General features: G+C 41.9%; 3 protein-coding genes across 11 annotated transcripts in view; 2 read left to right on the forward strand and 1 right to left on the reverse strand.

Moving 5' to 3' along the window:
• LOC148416702 (cadherin-24-like) overlaps positions 1-2,269 on the forward strand; it is a 43,613-nt gene extending 41,344 nt beyond the window's left edge. For all 5 annotated transcript variants that reach the window (XM_088425060.1, XM_088425061.1, XM_088425062.1 and 2 more), the window contains one exon: positions 205-2,269. In XM_088425060.1, coding sequence (XP_088281186.1) covers positions 205-870 — 666 coding nt within the window. In that variant the 3' untranslated portion in view covers positions 871-2,269. The remainder of the gene's footprint in view (positions 1-204) is intronic.
• cltrn (collectrin, amino acid transport regulator) lies at positions 1,932-10,078 on the reverse strand. The gene is made up of 8 exons (XM_088425071.1): positions 9,690-10,078; positions 9,381-9,568; positions 7,544-8,256; positions 6,489-6,547; positions 6,268-6,353; positions 5,905-6,021; positions 4,992-5,186; positions 1,932-4,281 (listed from the first exon to the last, which is right to left on the reverse strand). The coding sequence occupies exons 3-8, from the start codon at positions 7,608-7,610 to the stop codon at positions 4,125-4,127; spliced, it is 681 nt and encodes a 226-aa protein (XP_088281197.1). The 5' UTR covers positions 7,611-8,256; positions 9,381-9,568; positions 9,690-10,078; the 3' UTR covers positions 1,932-4,124.
• The window catches only part of reps2 (RALBP1 associated Eps domain containing 2), a 14,546-nt gene continuing 3,957 nt past the window's right edge, over positions 9,482-20,070 (forward strand). Inside the window, exons 1-16 of one of the 5 annotated variants that reach the window (XM_088425066.1) lie at positions 9,482-9,609; positions 9,758-10,120; positions 12,833-12,956; positions 13,876-14,000; positions 14,969-15,074; positions 15,252-15,383; positions 15,467-15,530; positions 16,045-16,216; positions 16,518-16,571; positions 17,110-17,185; positions 18,078-18,143; positions 18,254-18,326; positions 18,396-18,535; positions 18,669-18,730; positions 19,057-19,116; positions 19,623-19,700. In XM_088425066.1, the coding sequence (XP_088281192.1) occupies positions 9,917-10,120; positions 12,833-12,956; positions 13,876-14,000; positions 14,969-15,074; positions 15,252-15,383; positions 15,467-15,530; positions 16,045-16,216; positions 16,518-16,571; positions 17,110-17,185; positions 18,078-18,143; positions 18,254-18,326; positions 18,396-18,535; positions 18,669-18,730; positions 19,057-19,116; positions 19,623-19,700 (1,536 nt within the window). In that variant the 5' untranslated portion in view covers positions 9,482-9,609; positions 9,758-9,916. The remainder of the gene's footprint in view (positions 9,610-9,757; positions 10,121-12,832; positions 12,957-13,875; positions 14,001-14,968; positions 15,075-15,251; positions 15,384-15,466; positions 15,531-16,044; positions 16,217-16,517; positions 16,572-17,109; positions 17,186-18,077; positions 18,144-18,253; positions 18,327-18,395; positions 18,536-18,668; positions 18,731-19,056; positions 19,117-19,622; positions 19,701-20,070) is intronic. The other 4 variants (XM_088425069.1, XM_088425068.1, XM_088425070.1 and 1 more) reach the window with 4 other exon arrangements.

The raw sequence follows: 20,070 nt of genomic DNA on the forward strand, positions 1-20,070 counted from the left end.
TTCAAAAAGTAAATTCATTAAAAACGATGACAACGGCTGTACAAAAAAAGCAAATGAATTGGAACGGTGAGAAGAACAGCAGTTTTCTTTTCAAATTAAGAGCAAACAAAGTGGAACATGAAAGAAGGTATTGCTGAATTGTATCATGGCAACTCCTTTGCAAAACATTGTATTCCCTAGTGAATCCCACTTTTTATTCCGCAGACAATCCCAACAGAGACCCAAGCCGCACCAATCAGCGGTCCGGCGAGTCTAAGCTGCTCCGACCCCACCGGTTCCTCGTGCCAGAGTCCCAGCGGCTCGTCGGCCAACCAGACTCTGATCAGCACCGGCGCCACCAGCTGCACGGTGGAGGACGCCGACACCGACTGGTCGCTACCGTCCATTTCCGAGCGGAGTTACCCCAACGCCAAGCTTCCGGTTTTCCCCCCGACGGACACGTACAGCATCGTGGGCTCGCTGAACGGAAGCGCCGCGGCCAGCGCTCTGCCCGACAACCGGCAATCCTTACGGATGGAGGACCTGCTCAACTTCCGCCTGGACCGGGTGACGTCCGACCCTTCTCAGCCGCCCTACGACTCGCTGCAGACTTACGAGTTCGAGGGCCGCGACTCCCGGGCCGAGTCGCTGAGCTCGCTCGCGAGCGAGGACGGGAAGGACGCCGAGCCGCTCGGGGACGGCGAGGAGCGGGACCCGACGGACGGAGGCGCGGAGGAGCTCAATGTCAAATTCCAGCGGCTGGTGGCGCTCATCAGGGAGAGGAAGAGCGCCAAGGAGCGGGAGACGGGCCAAGATCCCGCCCAGGTCCAACCTGTCCCCTCCCAGACCGTCCAGGTCCAAGAGAAGGGCCTGCTGAGGTGGGACTTTTAAGAGAGAGGATTCGGACATCCGGGCGAGTCCCTCTGGGAGCCGGACGCCCCAGAGACCGCGGGACCGAATTACTGAGAATCCAAAGGGCGGACGCAAAATCCTCCTGAGACCCGCTCTATTTTTTTGTGTCCACTAACGTGTCCAATTTGTCTCAGCCAAAGGAGCTGCATCTCAACCAAACATGTGAGGCATCATCGGAAAGGCCAGGATGTCCTCGATTGAGCACGCTAGGACTTAGTTGGGTAGCTCAAACCAGTCTAAAGATCCAGACCAAAAAACAGGTCAAAACAGAGTCTTGTCCCAGGTCAGCGGTTCTCAAATGGAGGTACGAGTACCCCTAGGCTAGTCCTTCACAAATAGTTGGGCATGGGGGCACATAGGGAAGCGGGCTTTGCTTTTGCGCCGTGTGGTGTCATTACACACCTGCGCCACCAGGCGGTGCTGCGGCGCTCTCATTATAGACGTTTGTGCCGGGCCGAGAAACTTTTTCAATTGCTATCTAATCACAAAAAAGCAGTTTTATACCCTTTTTTAGGTTAAAATATTTAAGCTATTGTTCCTAGTTTGAATGTATTTTTCTTTAACCCTCGTAGGCTCAAATTCATTCATTCAGTGCCAGGGACGTAGTTTCACGTTTGTTTTAAGAGTCCAGATAATCAATCAAGTATCGATTTAATACTTCTGGGATTAAATGATCCCCATACACTACCCCCCCCCCCCCCGAAGCGCATAAATGTACCCCCAGAGATACTCGTACCCCATTTGACAAGTACGGCATGACTCCTTCTTGTGACTGGCCCTCGGATCAAAATTTGACTCCCCGAAAAAAGTTGCAGAATTTACAATTTGTCCTTTTTCATTTCTGGAAGGTACAGTTGAAATTTTTGCAAAATCAGACCCAAAACGTCACCTATGGAGTCTCCGACGTGGCCGAAGAAGACGGCTTGTGGATTTTCGCGGGATTGCCGGGATGCATCGCTATCACCACCCCCCGCCCCGCCCCGCCCCCGCCCCCAACGGCGCCACTGTCATCTCACAGGCGCCGTGACAGCAAACGCACAGAAAATCTTTCACTTGACACAGTTGCTATTAAATAATGCACTTGGGCTTTCAACACAAAAAGCTATGAAAAATTCACATTTATTGAAATATTGATTTGCAGCTGGGTCTGAAATGTGTATTGTTGGAAAATAGGCCCTCATCCAATATTGAGCAGGTTATGATATCGGGAGCGATGGGATTGGATGTCTTGCGTTGTCGAAGCGCAGTAAAGGCGGAGCCTCGTGTTGACCAATGGCAAGTCCCGCCGAGGCTTATTTGGGCGGGACTTCTTTACGTGCCTGCTCGGAACTAAACCTAACTTGCTGCCTTTAGTCCTACCTTTCCTTTCTTCCCTTCTTCGCTCCTTCCTTCCATTCTCCCCTCTTCTCCTTTCTTTCCAGGTTTCCTTCCTTTGCTTCTCTCCTTCTTTTTTTCCTCCTTCGTTCCTTCCATTCTTTCTTCAAGCCTCCCTATATTTTCTCCTTCCTATCCTCTTCCTTCAACTTTCCCTTTCTTTCTTTCCTTCTTTTCTCCTTTCCCTCCTTGCTTCCTTTTTACTCCTTCCTTGCCTTCTTTCTTCAAGCCTCCCCTTCTACACTCCTTCCATCCCTCCTTCCTTCAACTCTCCCCTCCTTTCTTTCCAGCTTTCCTTCCTTTGGTCCTCCCGCCCTTCCTGCCTCCTCTCCTTCTTTCCTTCCCTCCTTCCTGTCTTCATTTCTTCCCTTCGTCCTTCAACTCTCCCCTCCTTTCTTTCCAGCTTTCCTTCCTTTGGTCCTCCCGCCCTTCTTGCCTCCTCGCCTTCTTTCCTTTCCTCTTTCCTGTCTTCTTCATGTCTTCCCTCCGTCCTTCAACTCTCCCCTCCTTTCTTTCCAGCTTTCCTTCCTTTGGTCCTCTCGCCTTTCCTGCCTCCTCACCTTCTTTCCTTTCCTCCTTCCTGTCTTCATGTCTTCCCTTCTTCCTTCAATTCTCCCCTCCTCCCTCTCCTTCTTTGTTCCTACCCACAACCTTCCTTTGCTCCTCCCTCCCCTCCTTTTTCCAGCTTTCCTTCACTCCTCCTTCACTTCCTCTATCTTGTTTCCTTCCTTTTTTCCTTCACTCCTTCCTTACTTATCTCCATTCCTTTCTTTCTCCTTCGTCCTGATTTCTTCTTCCTTCAACCCTACCCTTCTTCCTTCCTGGCATTCCTTCCTTTGCTCCTCCCTCCCCTCCTTTTTCCAGCTTTCCTTCACTCCTCCTTCCCTTCCTCTATATTCTTCTTCTTTCCTTCCTTTTTTCCCCCTCACTCCTTCCTTTCTAATCTCCATTCCTCCCTACCTTCACTTCCCTTTCTTCCTTTGTTTTCTTCCTTCCTGTGCGTCCCCGCCTTTATTGTCGCTTCCCTCTCCTCCCCCTAATGCGTCCCTCATCCTCTCTTTGTCCACTCCTTACCTTCCTTCCTTTTCCCCTCCCTCTCTCTTTCCTTCCATCTTTCCATTTCTTCCTACCTTCATCTTTCCTTCCTTCACTCCATCCTTTTTTTCCTCCGACTTACTTTCCAATCAAATATGTAGCACATACCTACATAATCAATAACTTTGATACCCGATTACCTGAAGTAATCGATTGAGGCACTCAAGTACTAATCGATTACTTTAGTACCTAAATCAAGAACCTAAAGTAATTGATTACTTTAAGGTGCGAAAATGATTACTTTAAACACTAAAGTACAAATCACTTACTTTGCTAAAGTACTTGAATTCCCAAAGTGATCTTTAGTTCCTAGGAAAGTATGGAAAGTAAGCGCTTAGTTACTTGTGCGTCGTTGAGCCTGCCACTTTTCGAAGAAGGCGATTGGGTGGATGTCCCAGCTGAGGTCGGGGCGCCTCCTCCGCCGATGAAAGATGAGGAGTTCGGGCCCGGGTTAGCCGCCTCATTTCACTCCGACGCTACTTTGAAATCATTTCCGAGGCCTCCCAATTTGAACGATGACTCGTGAAAATGACGCGGCTTCATAAGCACGCCGCGCCATTAAGTTGACGCTTTCCCACCATCTTGTTTTTAATTTTGCAGACGGTAATTATTTTATTCGTGGTTGGATTGATCGGTGGTCGTAGCACAGATTCGAAAAAACCTTTGCGACGATTACAAAAATAAATCTTTCGCAAACGTATATAGCATATACTGTAGGATACGGATATGTATTTTTTTCTAGCTAGTAGTGAGGAAATTGTAAATTACATTTGTGTGACTCGGTCGTCGTCGTAGAAAGCGTCGTTGTGGACGCCGCCGGGCTCCCGGCGCGCGCTGCCGTTCTGCAGCGTTTTGCCCGCTTGCGTCTCCGCGTCCGCGTCGTCGCCTTCGTCCGCGTTCTCCGTCTTCTCATTCTTCTTTCTGACGATCAAAATGGGGGAAAACATAAAAAAAAATTAGCTGGACAGAATCATGACTGAATTCTCAGAATCCTCCACTTTTTTCATTTACGATCTCACCAAAATGAGAATTTTGAAACTTTAAGAACTCTGATTTTGAACTCAGCTTTCTGACTTTAGTCTTCAGAGTTCTCACATTTTTTATTATGATGTTTATCATTTTGATGAATGTATGATTTTATTCCTAATCAAATTTCTACTTTCTCAATTGAACATCAGCATTCTGTGACCTTGTCCTCATAATTCAATTATTTTTATTCCCGCGAGTGAGAATTCGGAAACGTTATTCAGGAATCTGACGTCATCCTTCAAATTTTCACTTTGTTTAAATTGACACTTGTGTACATTCTGAGGCTTTAAAGTCTAAATTATGCGAACAAAGTCTGATTTTAAGTGAGAATAGTGAGAATTCTGAGACTAAAATCGGAAATTAAAAAAATGTCATTTTGTCAGCAAGTGGGAAAAAAATGTTTCGAAAGGTATTAATTGGGCCTAAAAAATGACTTCCTTATATGGACAAAGCGTTAACTTTTGAATGTTGAAAATTGCCAAATAAGTACCACATCCCTTTTCCTATCAACGTTTCCCTTATCATGTCACGCGTCCCGGTTATCTTGATTTTGATTTAGTATTCCTGCGCGCCATTTCCCGGTCCGCCGGCGGGAAACCCACCGCCTCTTCTGCACCGCCGAGGAGACCACCAGAACGACGAACCCCGCCAAGATGGCGCCCATGACCACCCCGAAGGCGATGAGCCACGGCGGCGTGGCGGGCAGCTGCAGAGGCGCCAGCGTGGGCGCGATGCCCACGAACTCCAGGGTGCGGTCCGTCAGCAGGAAGGCGCTGTTGATGCGGTTGCGGGACTTCCTGGCAGGTACGAATCAAAAAAATAAATAAAAGAAGAAATTCCCATCAAGTCCCAATGTGGATGCCACCCTGGCTGAGAAGGTGCGGGTTCCTGTCCGCTCTCCTCTTGCAAAAAAGCTACAGCAGTTGTCTTCCTTCTGGTTTGATGTTTATTAACCCTTTCAGTCCGGTTGGGGCAATGCATTCCTGCGCTTTTGAGAAAATGGCAGTGGATATTGCAATCGTAGCAATAAGATAAAATGTCATCCCAGCGGTTCATTACACACCTATCTACAGATTCTAGTCAAGTCTTTACATATGTTTTTGAAAAGCAAAAGATAACAAATGTTCCCAAGAACCCACTTTGCAAATGTTTGCGGAAACAAACAAAATAATTGAGGCAAAACCAACGGAAGGAGATCTGAGAAGGTGCAGGTTCCTGTCGGCTCTCCTCGCACAAAAAAAGCTAATTGTCTTCCTTCTGATGTGTTGTTTATGAACACTTTTACTCCCTTGGGGCAATGCATCCCTGCGCTTTTGAGAAGATGACAGTAGATATAGGAATCGTTGCAGTATCACAAAATGGCATCCCAGCTGTTCATCACACACCTATTTACAGATTTTAATAGAATGTCTTGTTTATTAATTGATAGCACAAATGTCCTTCAAATCTGTAAGGGTTGATTAGATGCTCCAAAAAAACAAGTTTGAATGGGAGAAACTAGCAACGGGGTCTCACCTGACTGCCGTCTCCACCTGGTCTCCGTCCACCAGGCGACTGGTATCGTTGGGCCACGTGACCACGAACCAGAAGGACACTCGCGGCGTCTCTTCGCAAACCACAATGTTGGACACTCTGTCCACAGTAAACGAATAAAACACAAGTCATTGGCTTTTATGGAGCTATATAGTCCACATGCTCTTGTTGTTAGCCCATGGTTGTAATTACCAAATTTTGTGTTAGCATTAAGCTAGCAGATGCGGTAGTAATTTGAGTCGGAATGAAAAAAGCTTCTTTTTTTTTCTTTTTTTTTTTAAAGAATTATTTCTATTTGGCAAGGTGCATCACCAATGTGGTTTAAAAAAAAAAAAAAATTCTTACTCGAAGTCCTGTCCGTCAAAATGATTCCTCATGGCGAAAGCCAGCGTGGCTCTAAAGAGGAACACCTCGTTTCGGTTCCAGACGTACTGCAAATAACATCAACAACGAAAGCACATCAAAGGCTTTGGAGGGTTGGCCAGATGGGCCTGGTCGTCATGGCAACAGGCGACATTAACCGCCATTAGCATTGCTTAATGACGACAAAAGCACATCGTACTCACTGCATTGTCTCCCAGGGCCGTTCGGATGCTTAGCCGAACTTTGTAGCCGTCTGAAGCGCCTGCGACCGCAAAAGATAAGACAGCAAACAAAAGACAATCGATTTTCTTGATCGTCGCGTCAGACAAATTTCGCCAGCGATTCTGAAAGTCGTTAGTTGAGGTAATAGCACACGGCGACGCGCATCTTGTCCTTTGATTGTCCTGGAAATCGTTCCATGAGAGCATTATTTGATGTCTATTGAGAAAAATAAATAACAACACTCAGGTGCGTCTACGGGGGGGGGGCAGCGGGGTGGGGGCCCCCCCAGCATCCCCTGGAAGGATGCTGGATATATATAATATATATATATATATATATATATATATATATATATATATATATATATATATATATATATATAATGTCAAAATAATGTCATAGCGTCAGTCACTAATATATATATATATATATGTATATATATATATATATATATATATATATATATATATATATATATATTAGTGACTGACGCTATGACATTATTTTTTTGTGAGTGCTTTATATATATATATATATATATATATATATATATATATATTAGTGACTAAGTCGCATCTGTGTATAATACCCTCCCAAAAAAAAAAAAAAATCACCCTTTTCTCAATATAATACGGTCCAATGATTTGCTGGTATTCCAACCCTTTCTTTTTTATTATCCTTTATTAAAAAGCACTGTAGCTCCTGTACACGTTTGATAAAAAGCTTTCAAAGTGTTTTTGCAATAAAATCATGCTTTGGAAAATCTTTTTGCACTGTACACTCTAGAACTGTTTTTTAAGTGTTGTGCTTTTATTTACAGTATACTTTATTGGGTTTTATTGCGTATGAAATGTGCTATGAATCTTTTTTAATTTTTTACAACCCCTAGGTACCGCATAGGTACTGGTAAACATCTAAACAGTATCACAATTTTTCATCTCTTAATAAGGCCGCCGTACAATACCCCCTGAGAAAAAAATTGAATTATTCCCAAAAGTAGATATGGAGAATAAAGTCTTTTTTTTTTTGTTCCTACCTGGTGTGCAGAGCTGCTGAGCCGACGAAAGCGCCAGAGAAAGCAGAAAAATGACCTTTCCCGACATTTTTCCAAGTGAGTGTGTGGTCAGCTGTAACCAAGTTTAATGGTTAAGCCAGGACACACCTGACTGAACCTGCTTGGCCAGAGAATTCTCTTCCCGAAAATGGCCGAAAAAGTGTTTGTTCAGCCCTCGGCGTGGGAGAAGCAAACTCCCCGGCGAAAAAACAGCCTTCGCGTCTGTTTACTCAGCGCGGAACAATGTGTGAAGCACTCGGTACCTGTCTGTGGCCGACTAAATGTTCTCGCCTGACGCAGGTAGTCGGTGGAGTAGGAATGCGCTTTTTAGTTGCATCCGCTCCGCTCTTACATCCTCGTAAATCGTCCCGGAGCAAAGGTAAACGACTTCACCCGTGATATTACCGGCCCAATGCCCAACCGGTGCCAAGTGTGATGCGCCTTCTCGGTTAATCATCCATTCTGCGCTCGGTTAATTGTTGAACGGCCATCAAGTGAAGGAGGCGTGACGGCCCCGAAGAAAATGTTTTTCAATCTGGTTGGACGGATTTAGGAGGGGGGATGTCGTCACCATTTGTTTTTTTTGGAAAATCTGGGCAAGTTTTTTGCAGGAATAAGAAGTTTGTGACCTCTGACGGACAGTCCGTCGGTCGGTCACGGATGGATAGCCGTTTTTCCGACGAATGAGAAGAAATCTGGAAAAAAAAAAAAGACGAACTAAGCAGTGTTCCCTCAATTATTCTTCCGTCAGTCCGTCACTGAGAAACGCCCGTTTTGCCGACAAATTGTGAGTGACGAGAAATCCAAAACTGAGTGTCAAATGAGTAACCAAATGGCATAACACACATTGAATTTTCTATTCTCTCATTACAGTACTTTTTATCGCAGAAAGGTTGTGCAAGGAGACGCCAATAAAATCATATTTACAAGTCCGGATGAAACACTGTTAAACTTTGTGATCCCTCATGACCAGAAACAATAAAAGCAGAAATGTGTAGTACCGGCCTGTGCTTTTCCATTCGATGTGACGTCAGAAGTAAATTATTGTTTTAAAAACAAAAATGAACTGGGTGCAGTTGTTTTTCTGGACACATGAGGGCGATGTTTCTCCAAAACAGGATAGTGACCATTTGCTTTTAATGAAGTCAAATACGCCCGAAGTCAAAGTTTTGACATGTATTGAATTTCTAAGTATATATTGTTTTATTTTGAATTGACTTTGGTTTTCAGGGAAATATGGAAATTGAGTTTTGTTTTTTTCAAATTGCATAATGTATACAGCGGTGTCTAAACGTTTTCTGATTTTTTTTCTTCATTTTATTTCATTGATCAATTTCAGATTCTAAAACGCTTGTGAAATGAAGTAAAGCATATAGTCTTATTTTAAGTCAATCATGGTGCTATTTTTATCAAGACGTATAGTTTTGTTTTATTTTATTTCACTTTTTTTCCATTTATCCTTTATTCAAAATAAGACAAATGAAAAAAAACATCTATACAACAAAATATTCACAAAATAGTACACAAATAGGCTGGGGACGTTATTGTCATTTTAAATCATAATCTGTAAGACAGCGTTATTAAGTATTGTTCTTCCTGATGTACTGTATTTTGCATGTTGCCTCATTCTAGAGTTAGTCTGCATCGTCACTTTTGAACTAATTTAAATAACCCTAACCATCTGTAAGTAACCTCGTCACTTTTGAACTAATTGCATTGCATAAGAATGAATAGAACAATAAAGCAATTCGAATGATAGAATATAAATATATACGTGTTTTAAAAGCTACATGTAGACAAAAATTAGGTCTTTTTTTACCTTTAGCTTGCTTCGTTAGCAGCTAGCTAACTGTCGCCCTTGGGGATGAATGAAAGTGTATTTTGGTCCTCTACTGCCCTCAGCAGCCACGATGTAGCACTGCAGCTTGATGCTATCATGACGGCCAGCCGAGCAGGGAGTGAATGAATTGAGTCAGGGTTGATGTTCTCACAATTTGATGACGATGACTGGAAGAATATATCATATTCAGAAGATAGAAAATATAAATGTAAGTATTTCATGATATGTTCACGTTTTTAAATGCAGCATGTTTAATTAATTTAATTGTATGTCACGTTAGCTTGCTACCTTAGCATCTTGCTAGCTAGCACATTTAGAATGAATGGAAACGTATTCTGGTCCTCTACCGCCCCCAGCAGCCGCGGCGTGGCAATGCAGCTCGACGCTCTCTTGACAGCCAGCACGACAGGGGAGTGAATGATCCGCAGGCGAAGTGACAACGGCGGCCGGGGCGTGTGCGGAATGATTTGCTGGTTGTAGCGGCGGAGGAGGCGGCGGTGATCCGCAGCGAGCGAATGGAGCAGGAGGGTGGCGGCGCGGTGGCTGCAGCAGTAGCGATGTGCGCCGGGGGTGGGATCCCGCTGCACGAGCACGAGCAGCGGTACTTCTCAGGTCTGCACGGGTTGTGTCAGGCGGACCCCTCCGGGAAGCAGCTGTCTTCTTCCAAGGTGGCTGAGCTTTTCAAGGCGTCCCAGCTGCCGCCTGACGTGCTGCACAAGGTGAGCCTGCGGGTGGGGGCACACCTTCAAATAGCGTTAGCTAAAATCCAATATTGAACAATGGGAAAAATATCACGGCACGCCTCCGGTCACAAAAAAATAAACGCCCGTGTATATTTTACTACGTGAAGCGATTTGTAAACTTTTTACACCAAGTATTTATCATTTTATAAAACATGTATTTAGAAACAAAACATACCGTATTTTATTCTGGAAAAAAAAAGAGTATTCTGGAATGATGTCCGCCAATCTTGGATCAGCTAACAATCATTCCTAACAATCGTCACGCAAGCCATGATTGGTCGTTACCTGATACAGTGACTGTGATGTCATTTTCACGCGACATAACGTGACAAAATGGCCGCTCCCTGAGATGGGTGTAAGTAGGTACATTTTTGTTTTTGTTGACGTTTCACAAACGTGATAATTGTAAGAATGTTGTGTTTGGACTAGTGATTGTAAAATATTTCTGAAAAGAAATTTTGGTTGTCCAGTCTACTTGTGAACTTTTATTTATTTGTTTGTTTTTGGCTTTTGGTCCCTATTTATTTACTTTGTTTCTGTTGTATTAAAAAGAATACGAATGAGGGAAAATATCAAGAAAAATAACAATGCAAACCTGCAATAGATACGATTATAAATGAAAATCCATGCAGTAGAGATTGACATGTTTTTAACGGATCAAATTGATCTTATTTGCTTAAAAAGAGGAAATATTGCTAGAAAAGGAAGATTGTAAAACTGCAATAACAAAAGCTGTGATCATAAATGACTTCTGTTGCTCAGATTGATGCCACAGACACACTTTTTTTAGCGCTGTGTAAACAAATGCAGGCTAGCCTTTAGAGTTTGGTAATTTAACTCAGCAGACATTTTATCCGTTTTTTTCTTTTTTTTTCACAAATCCGCTGAATTTCCCCCATCCTTGAACACACAGTCTCAATTTTATGCTACGCTAGGTGAAACTATTAGCAGCAGTTTAATGAGCTCGCTGCTGTGAGTAGTTTTGCTGAGACATCAGGAATATAAATCAATCGCCGGCTAACAGATTTGCGCATTCATCCTGGTGGGCGTTTTGCTGGGGTCCGTCGCCACCCTATTGTGTCCGTCGGTGTGCTCCAGCAGGAAGTTTGGCACGGAGCTTGTGCGGTTTCCTTCCTGCCTGCCGCAGATCCAAGTTGATTGACAGACGACCTTTTGGACCTCAGGCAGGATGCGTGCTGGGTGACTCCATCTCCTGATGGATGTTTTGGAAATGTGGCTTTTCCGTCACGGATTTTCCGTTATACGGTGCTAGTACCTCACACTATGACATTATGAGGCTTGGGGTTTTTATTTATTTTTTTGTGTGTGTGCTTTTTATATATAAAACTGTGTGCGTGTGTATACATGTGTGTATACATTTAGCTCACAAATGTAACTTTTAATAGTGCAATATATTTAAGTAAAACCTAGACAAGCTAGCAGTCGATTATTTTTCCCATTTTTGAATGGGCTGACTGATTCACCACCACGAGAAGGGGCAGACTTTTATTTGTGGTTTTCTTGTTTTATTTCATTATTGAATGAAATAATTTGCATTAGAAAATCATTTTGCGGGTCGTATAATCCGGCCACGATTGGCTCGCGGGCCCTATGTTTGACACCCATGCTTTACACCATATGAAATTACGGTATTAACAAATATGGTCATGCTGTACCACCCTCAAAAAGGGTGTGACCAAAGCATGTGCAGTCCAACAAACTGAAAAGTGCAAAAGTAAGTCCTAATATGACAAAAGTAATTGTGCCAACCAATGGATTCTCCCCAGCATCGAGCAGCCAGAAAACATTTTGAAGAATCAAAGCAAATGTTCTGATCTCCATTCCAGCACATCATAGCTTGATTTAAGGCCCTAAGCTTGGATCTGGGCACTCTGACCTGCTAGCCTTAAGAGTCTTTAGTGACAAATCTCAGCTCCCGGATCACATTCCAGTTGAGCGGATGAACTTTATTAACCTTTCATGAACGTCTATAATGAAGTTATTGTTGTTAGCGGCCAGACAGAGTCAAGGCCTGGAAGGCGGGGGGGCAATTGAATGAGTAATCATTAGTCCGCATCTTCGGTGATTGATGACCACATTTTTGCTTATGGGGTCAGCTGAAGAGCCTGCTAGTCAGTTAATTCAAAATTTCCTGCATTTTTAGTTGAAAACAAATGTTCCTGACATGTTTTTTTTAATTAAGTACTAGGATTTTGTTTTTATTTTTATGTTTTATTTATTTATTGATTTTATTTTATTATATATTTGTATTTTATAAAACAGTCAAATTTGTGTAAATATATACAATTCTTTTAGGATTGCATGATTATTTATCTTTTTTTTGGCATGTTTGTGGCACCACAGGAAAAAACGCAAATATTTAATTTTTTCCAAAGTAAAAGCGGCTGTTTATAAATATTTTATTTTGATTTAACACAATAATAATCAGTCTACTTTCCTAGAGAACCTTTTTTCTTTTTTTTATGTTTTAAATACTCAAAATATTATAGTAAAAATGTTCTGTAGTATAGCTAAAAAAATCACAAACGCTAACAAATACTGTATGTAAATTCTACGTGTATTTGTTTCTTTTTCTGTGTGTTTAGTTTTTATAATCACCCCATTTGCTTGATGTTTGAAGTCAAGTTTTGTTTAACTTTTGATGCAGATTTTGCTTCCTCTCCACAGGTGACGGAAGTGTGCGGCGCCAAGCGCGCGGGCTACTTCGGCACAGCTCAGTTCTACGTGGCCCTCAAGCTGCTGGCCGCCGCCCAGGCGGGTCTGCCCGTCCGCCTGCAGAGCACCTCGGCCAGTAAGTCCCCGCAGCAGATCAAAAGATTACTTGCAACCTGACGGGATTGCGCCCTAATCTGGAGGCGGGGCTTGTCACGCGTGGGAAGCGCCCCCAGCACAGTTCACGCTTTGCTCTCTCAGCTGAACACCTTAACGGAATTTTTATCTGTGTATAGTTTAAAATCAAAAAGTGATCAGTAGGAACGGCAACTGTATCAGTCGAGTCACTTGTGTTTATTAAACTGTTTTAAAAAAATAATCTGACCAGTTTTAAGGGGCGGTTAAGTACTGCTAGCCGCTAACTCTACTAGCATATACTTGCTCACTGCTGCTAGCCACCGCTGATTGTTGGTGACAGGCGTCGTGTAATACAATTTCGGACGGAACTTGAGTGCTGCTAGCTGCTAACGCTGCCAGAATCTAATGATGTTAGCTACCGCTAGCTGCTAACATTTGAGCCGCCGCTAACCAACGGCAACATTAGAGCCGCTAATGCCATCGTTAGCTTTGACAGCGTGGTACTTATTGGTTAACTTGACTTGTGCACTAAAATAAAAGGTACTTGACGCCAAAAAACTTAAATTAGCAGACCTTGGGGATACGACATTGCATTGTGGGAGGTGGCTGCCATTTTGGGTCAGCGGTTTCCATGGTGAACATAAACAAAGAAGACGTCTTGAAATTTAAGCACAAAGCCTCAGTAACTTTCACTTCCATTCAACGGGTCTCAAAGTTTTTTTTGCTTGTAGTGGTCTTTTTGATTACAACGGTGTTATTTGTCTTCCGGGTATTTTTCATGTCCTACTGTCACATCCCAACAACAGTGAACGCATGTTACATTTTATCAACCCAAACTGCTGCAAGATTACACACATGTTCAGCTATTACTTCCTGTTTTGTTTTGTTTTTTTCAACCAATACAGTATCCTCTATTGCAGATCTCCCTCTGCCCAGATTTGTGGGGATCAAGACGGACGCAGAGATGAGATACGTGGCCAACATGGAGGCCCAGTGCGACAGGATGCGATGTTTAGATTTGGGTGCAGAGCAGAAGCTAATCCAGGTTATACGTCTTTATGATCACTTTAAACCATTTCCGTTTACATTTTGACCACATCTAATATTATTGTGGAGGGTTCACGGGTAAAAGTAATTGATTTTTTTTTGGTGATTGAAGCACAGAATCAGTTAATTAAATTATAAAGTTAAGCTATTGATTTAAGTAATTTAGTACTAAAGTACCCAATTGTTTTTAAATTAATTGATTAGATTAGTGCACACTTACTCTACTCCCAAAGACATATTTTTACGTTTTACAAATCCAGACATTCAATTGCTGGTACTTATTTACTTTGCCTTTTTTTGGGCTGGAGGAGCCTCTAAAATGACTGGTACTGAATGACCTAATCCTGAAGTAATCACTTTAGTAGTTACACACTAAAGTAATACATTACTTTCGATTACACTATTTGTTACTCTTATACTTTTTAATGCTCTAGACCCTCCTTTTGCCAGACACTTGCAAATGTGTGTGTGTGTATATATATATATATATATATATATATATATATATATATATATATATATATATATATATATATATACACACACACACACACAACCTGTGATTGAATCTCTGGACTGTATTTGAACAAAAACATAAATATATCTTTAGGATTGACTGAGTTTAAAAGATGAATTTGCCACTTACAGTAGGCATTGCTGCGATGCTTCTGTTTTTTTTGTTTTGGTTTTGTTTTTTGGGGGAGGGCTTCCTCTATTTGCTTTTGATCTTGCTTGGCTAACCGCACAGGAATGCTGTATGTCACCCCCATCAGGTCAGCCAATTAACACTTTGAGAATGAAGGTAGAAACCAAAACAAAATAAAAAGACAATCTGCACCGCCGTTAACGTTGGAGCAAAAAGCGGCTCCATTTGGAAATATTAGCCCAAGGCGAATCGTACCCCGTATGAAGATCTTATCAACCTGATGTGACACTTGGCGATTTCCTGTGGTGTGTTTTGTGAAGGAGCCGCCATTGGCGCCGGCGAGCGGCTCGCCGCCTCGCTCCCCGCTGGCATACCACACCTACCAATACGCCAGTAAAGAACCGCACCTGGCCCGCTCACACACGGGTAGGCCCTACTTCTCATAAATTGCTCTTGCTTGATTAAACTCTGTTATTTTTCCATTATATCAACTTTTAGATGGTTGTGGATACATTTGATTATTGATTATTGCTTGCACCTCTAATTTGGAGGCTGTATTTAATCCAGAATTAATTTAATTCAGAATGAATTTGCCTTCTGTAGACAGGGGGGACCAGCAGGAGTGTGAGGATGATGATGACAACGACGACCCCTGGAGGATGACAGAGGAACAGCGGGAGTATTACACCAATCAGTTCAAAAGCCTTCAGCCAGACCTGGGAGCACGAATATTGGGTACACCCCCCCCCCATATACTTTTTGCATTTTATCAGAAAATATTCACTTAAACGTAGCACAACTTTTTTTTTTTCCCACAGGTACCGTTGCAAAGAACTTCTTCACAAAGTCCAAACTTCCCATACTTGAACTGTCGCATATTTGGCAAGTGATTTTTTTTTTTTTTTTTTTTTTTGGGGGGGGGGGGGGGGGGTGTCAGGTTGATTAACACATTAACACTACTACACTATGCTATCTCTCCTGCAGTCTACCATGGTAAAATACTTTTTTCCCTTATTGCCACTTTTCCCACCACATTTTACTATATAATATGACAAAATATGTATAGTTGGTTGCCACACAGGGCTTGCTGCATAAATCACCAACAATTGTATTTCGTTTTATTTTGTATTCACGACTGATGATTTCATGCATCTTTTAGGAGGAATATTTTTCGATGTAATTTAGAATTTACATTTTGTTTGTGGTTTTAGCTCAATTTCGTAGCTTGGTTTTGGCTAATGCATTGATTCACAGTATGTGAGCTCCCTCTAGTGGTTAGACGAGGAATTGTTGCGTTGCAGCAGTACTGATTAGATTCTTGTACTTTTTCTCATGAAAAAATATTATTTTTAGTGAAGCCTTTCCAGTTTTTACACTTTTCACTGTTGTTCCTTAGGGAACTGAGCGATGTGGACCGGGATGGTGCTTTAAATTTCCCAGAGTTCTGCGCCGCCTTCCATCTGATTGTGGCCCGCAAGAATGGCTACCCTCTTCCGGAGAGCCTTCCCCCCGGACTTCATCCTGGATTTGGGCCGCAGGATGAGGAGGTTCACACTCAAGTACGTGAGGTTAGAGAGAAGATGAGACATAACGTTGTTTGATGTCACACTCTTAGATCGTGTATTTAAAAAAGTATTTAAAACAAGCTCACGGTTTTTCTGATCGCAAATTAATTGGTACGTTTTGAAATCAAAAGTGAAGATATTATTTCAAATTGATCTTTAAAAACTGACAAAAAGGCTTGGAATATCTCGCAATGATTAAGTGCCGCACTTGGGCATTTTCTTCTCATTTTAAAGACATTTCTTAAAAATACGTTTTTCCTTTTTTTTTTTAATTTAATTTAATTTAGTTTTTGGTATTTTTCAGCATGCACAGCCTCTGATCGTCTTTGAGGACGCCAGAACAGGACTCTGTCAGATGGTAAACTCAATTGCACCGTGGGTTCTTTTATGTGCAGTTTCTCATTGGTGCCCGTAGAGGGCGCCATTAATCTTAACAGCTAAATCCTGTTGACTTCGGGATACAAAAAAAAGTTTACTCAATTAAAATGAGGCTACATATTACAATTTAGCAATTTTATTAATACAATTTCACCATGCACGGTATTGAGTAAATGTTGAATAACTTTGAAGAGAAAACAAAGGAATCTTATTTTTTTTAGCACTGTTATGAAATGTGCTTAATTTCATGAGTGAGATTTACACATTTAGACTATTTGTTTTTTTCATGAACTCATTTTTATTCTATTCAAAGCTACTCATTAAATGGATCGTTACTATGGGTCAGTAATAGTTATATTGCTTGTAAAATGTGTCCTCATTTTTATTGAGTAAATTGTGGTAAGCAGCTACTGTTTTTTGAGCTCTCAAAATGTCTAAAATGTTTTTTTTTTGTTTTTGTTTTATGGCCATTTGTACTTTTTTTGCCATTTAATTTGATGTTTTCTTGTTGTTTGCAGGATCAAATCATTAAGCTCCCTACAAGTGTGACCAAGACCAAACAAGATTCCAAAGAGGAAGCCTGCAAAAAACACGGTATTCTTAAAAATTTCGAGAAACAGAAGATTATAAATATGTTCCGTGTATTTATTAGGGATGATTAAGTATCAATAGCTGGCCTGCTTTTAAGTTGCAATGGCAACTAACACTAGTATTGTGCACTCTACTGAACCAGTTTGACAATTAGTATTAGAATTAAAAAAAAAAAAAATGCCATTATTGTCTTTTCCTCACCATAAGACGCACCAAATTATAAGGCGCACCGCTAGTGAATGGTCTATTTTAAAAATGTTTTCATATAAAGGGCGCACCACATTATAAGGCGCATAGAATAGAAGCTACAGTAGTGGCTGGGGTTGCGTTATGCGTCCACTAGATGGAGCTGCACTAAAGGGAATGTCAACAATCAGATAAGTCAGTCAAACTTTATTGATAGACGATAAAGATGATTTGTAGAAATCTGAAGAATGGGGAAAAAAATACCTCTTGATTACATTAAAAGACTGTTTGGATCAATGCTAAGACCAATCAAGAGTTTAAAACTGAAAATGCAGTGGTAAAAGTTTAAGAATTAACTTGTCGTTTAAGTTATTTTTCCATCCCCCAGAAATGATAACCCACATTTTATGCACGGTAGAAGGTGCACCGGATTAGAAGGCGCACTGTCAGCTTGTGAGAAAATGGAAGGCTTTTAAACTGCGCCTTATAGTACGGAAAATGCAGCAATTTCCTGATATTTAAAGAAAATGTTATATTGAAATGATTTGTCATTGTTATTCGGAGAAATTTTGTGGATCAAAAGTACTCGTATCGGTCGCTCAATATCGGTGACTACGCAAGAGTTGAATACTCGTACTGGTATTGTACTATTAATGGCTTTATTTAGCTTTCTTTACTGATGATTTCACTGATTTTTGTAAAATTGCAGAATGTTTCAGGGGTGTGGAGACATTAAAAGAAGGAATGCAACTGGCCAGCTTTTCCTACAGGCCAGGTAATGCAAAAGAAAAAAAAAAAAAAACATCAATAAAAAGGATACACGCAAATCAACCGAAACATTAGGCACAAAATTGGCATTTGTATTTTATCTCCATTTCCTAAAAGCAAATGCGTTCCTCGTGACAGAGCCGTCCTGCCAGGACCTCGACCCGCACATCAAGACGAAAACCCGACCAAGGTTGGGCTAGCTTTGAGATTGAACCCCCAGGCTCGGCCACGGGGAATTCTTCACCGGTGTCCTTTCCAGGTCCTTCTCCAGCACTTCCATTGACGACGCCATGCGCAAGGCGGAGGAGCCTCCCGCGCCGCCGCCTCGACCCCAGAAGAAAAGCCACTCCAGAGCCTCCTCCCTGGACCTTAACAAGCTCTTCCAGCAGGGGGCGCCTGGTACCTTTCCTTTACTCATTTCATGTCCAGCAAGTTGCTGATGACTTTTCTTTTTTTGTTGTTGTTTTTAATACTTGTGGTACTTATGGCGATTCTTTCTTTCTTTTTTCTTTTTTTTTTTTTGCTTTGAAAGGGTTGAAAAGTGGATGGTTACCCCCTCCTCCAGCCCTCCCTCCCAGACCGTCCGCCTCACAGGTTTGATCAAAACGAGGCGACAGATTTTAAGCAGTATTAATATTCACTATGCTTGTTTGTTATACTATTGATTAAATATGAATGAAATGAGACCTTAATAATGATCTAATTAATATGAGTAACTTTGAATCGAAAACATAAAGGAATTATTCAACATTGATCTTTGATATGGGAAATAAAATATTACTATTTACACTTGAAGAATGTTGATGTTTTTCATATCAACTCAATAATTTGGTTTTGGTGTTAATTTCGTTTTCTCTTCAAAGCTTCACACGTGTCCGTTTCTGTTGTTATTTTGTCATTTCGCTTCTTTGCCGTTTTAGGTTCTTCTGAGCAAAGTCCAGCAGTCCGATTTTGCAGACTTCACTCATTTCAGGAAAGAGGTGAGCGCCTCTGTGGTCCAATCAAGTTAGAAAAGCGCTTGAAGCGCGCCGTGGCATTGAGGTCATCTCACTGGCAGAGCCGAGCGCCTTCGAGCCAACCGGATCAGAAGGAAACGGAGCGCACTTGAGCTCGCCGCAACTAATCTCGCCGTCCGTGATAAGAATTTCACGTGTGGGGCGCGCTATAGAATTTCATGGGATCGTCGGGAGAGAATCAAGAGCTTAAAGGTGGCAATTAGGACCCTTTTTCATCCCTTTCTCAACGACGAGTCGAATCTGAAAGACCTTTGCTGACTTTGAAGCTGTAATCCTTTTTCTGTAGCGCTCGGCCTTACTCGATTAAAGTGTAATTGCGCAGCCGCTACACTAGTTGGCAGTGGCGCGCTCAGTGTTACAGTGCCCGAGGTGAATTAGCTCCTCTTCCTAGTCTTTTATTTACGATACAATGTGAAAATGTCTATCCTGTGTCATTCAAATTTAAGAATGAATATTTTTTGTTTTGAAAGGAGGAGAAAGCAGGAGAACACTGCCTCCGCTCCAGATATCATCAAAGTAGCGAAGACTTGTCCGGTGCTTCCCAACAGGTTAAAAAATATTTCCAGGTCTACTTTATTATTATTTATACTACCGTATTTTCCGCACTATAAGGCGCATCGGATTATAACGTGCACCTTCAAAAAACGGCTTATTTTTAAACCATTTGTATATTTAGAGTGCACCGCATTATAAGGTGCATAGAATAGAAGCTGCAGTATTGGCTGGAGTTGCATTATGCATCCACTGGATGGAGCTGTGCTAAAGGGAATCACAACAAAATAAGCAGATAAGTTAGTGAAACCTTTCAATAAGAAATTAAAAATAAAGACGATTCGCGGAAAGAATGATCTGAATTATTGTCCCCCCCAAAATAAAAACTATAGAGAAAATTGAAGGCTTTTAGGTGCGGCTCATAGT

Source organism: Hippichthys cyanospilos, chromosome 10, assembly GCF_059441005.1.
Source record: "Hippichthys cyanospilos isolate Australia breed blue-spotted pipefish chromosome 10, RoL_Hcya_1.0, whole genome shotgun sequence".
NCBI lineage: Eukaryota > Metazoa > Chordata > Actinopteri > Syngnathiformes > Syngnathidae > Hippichthys > Hippichthys cyanospilos.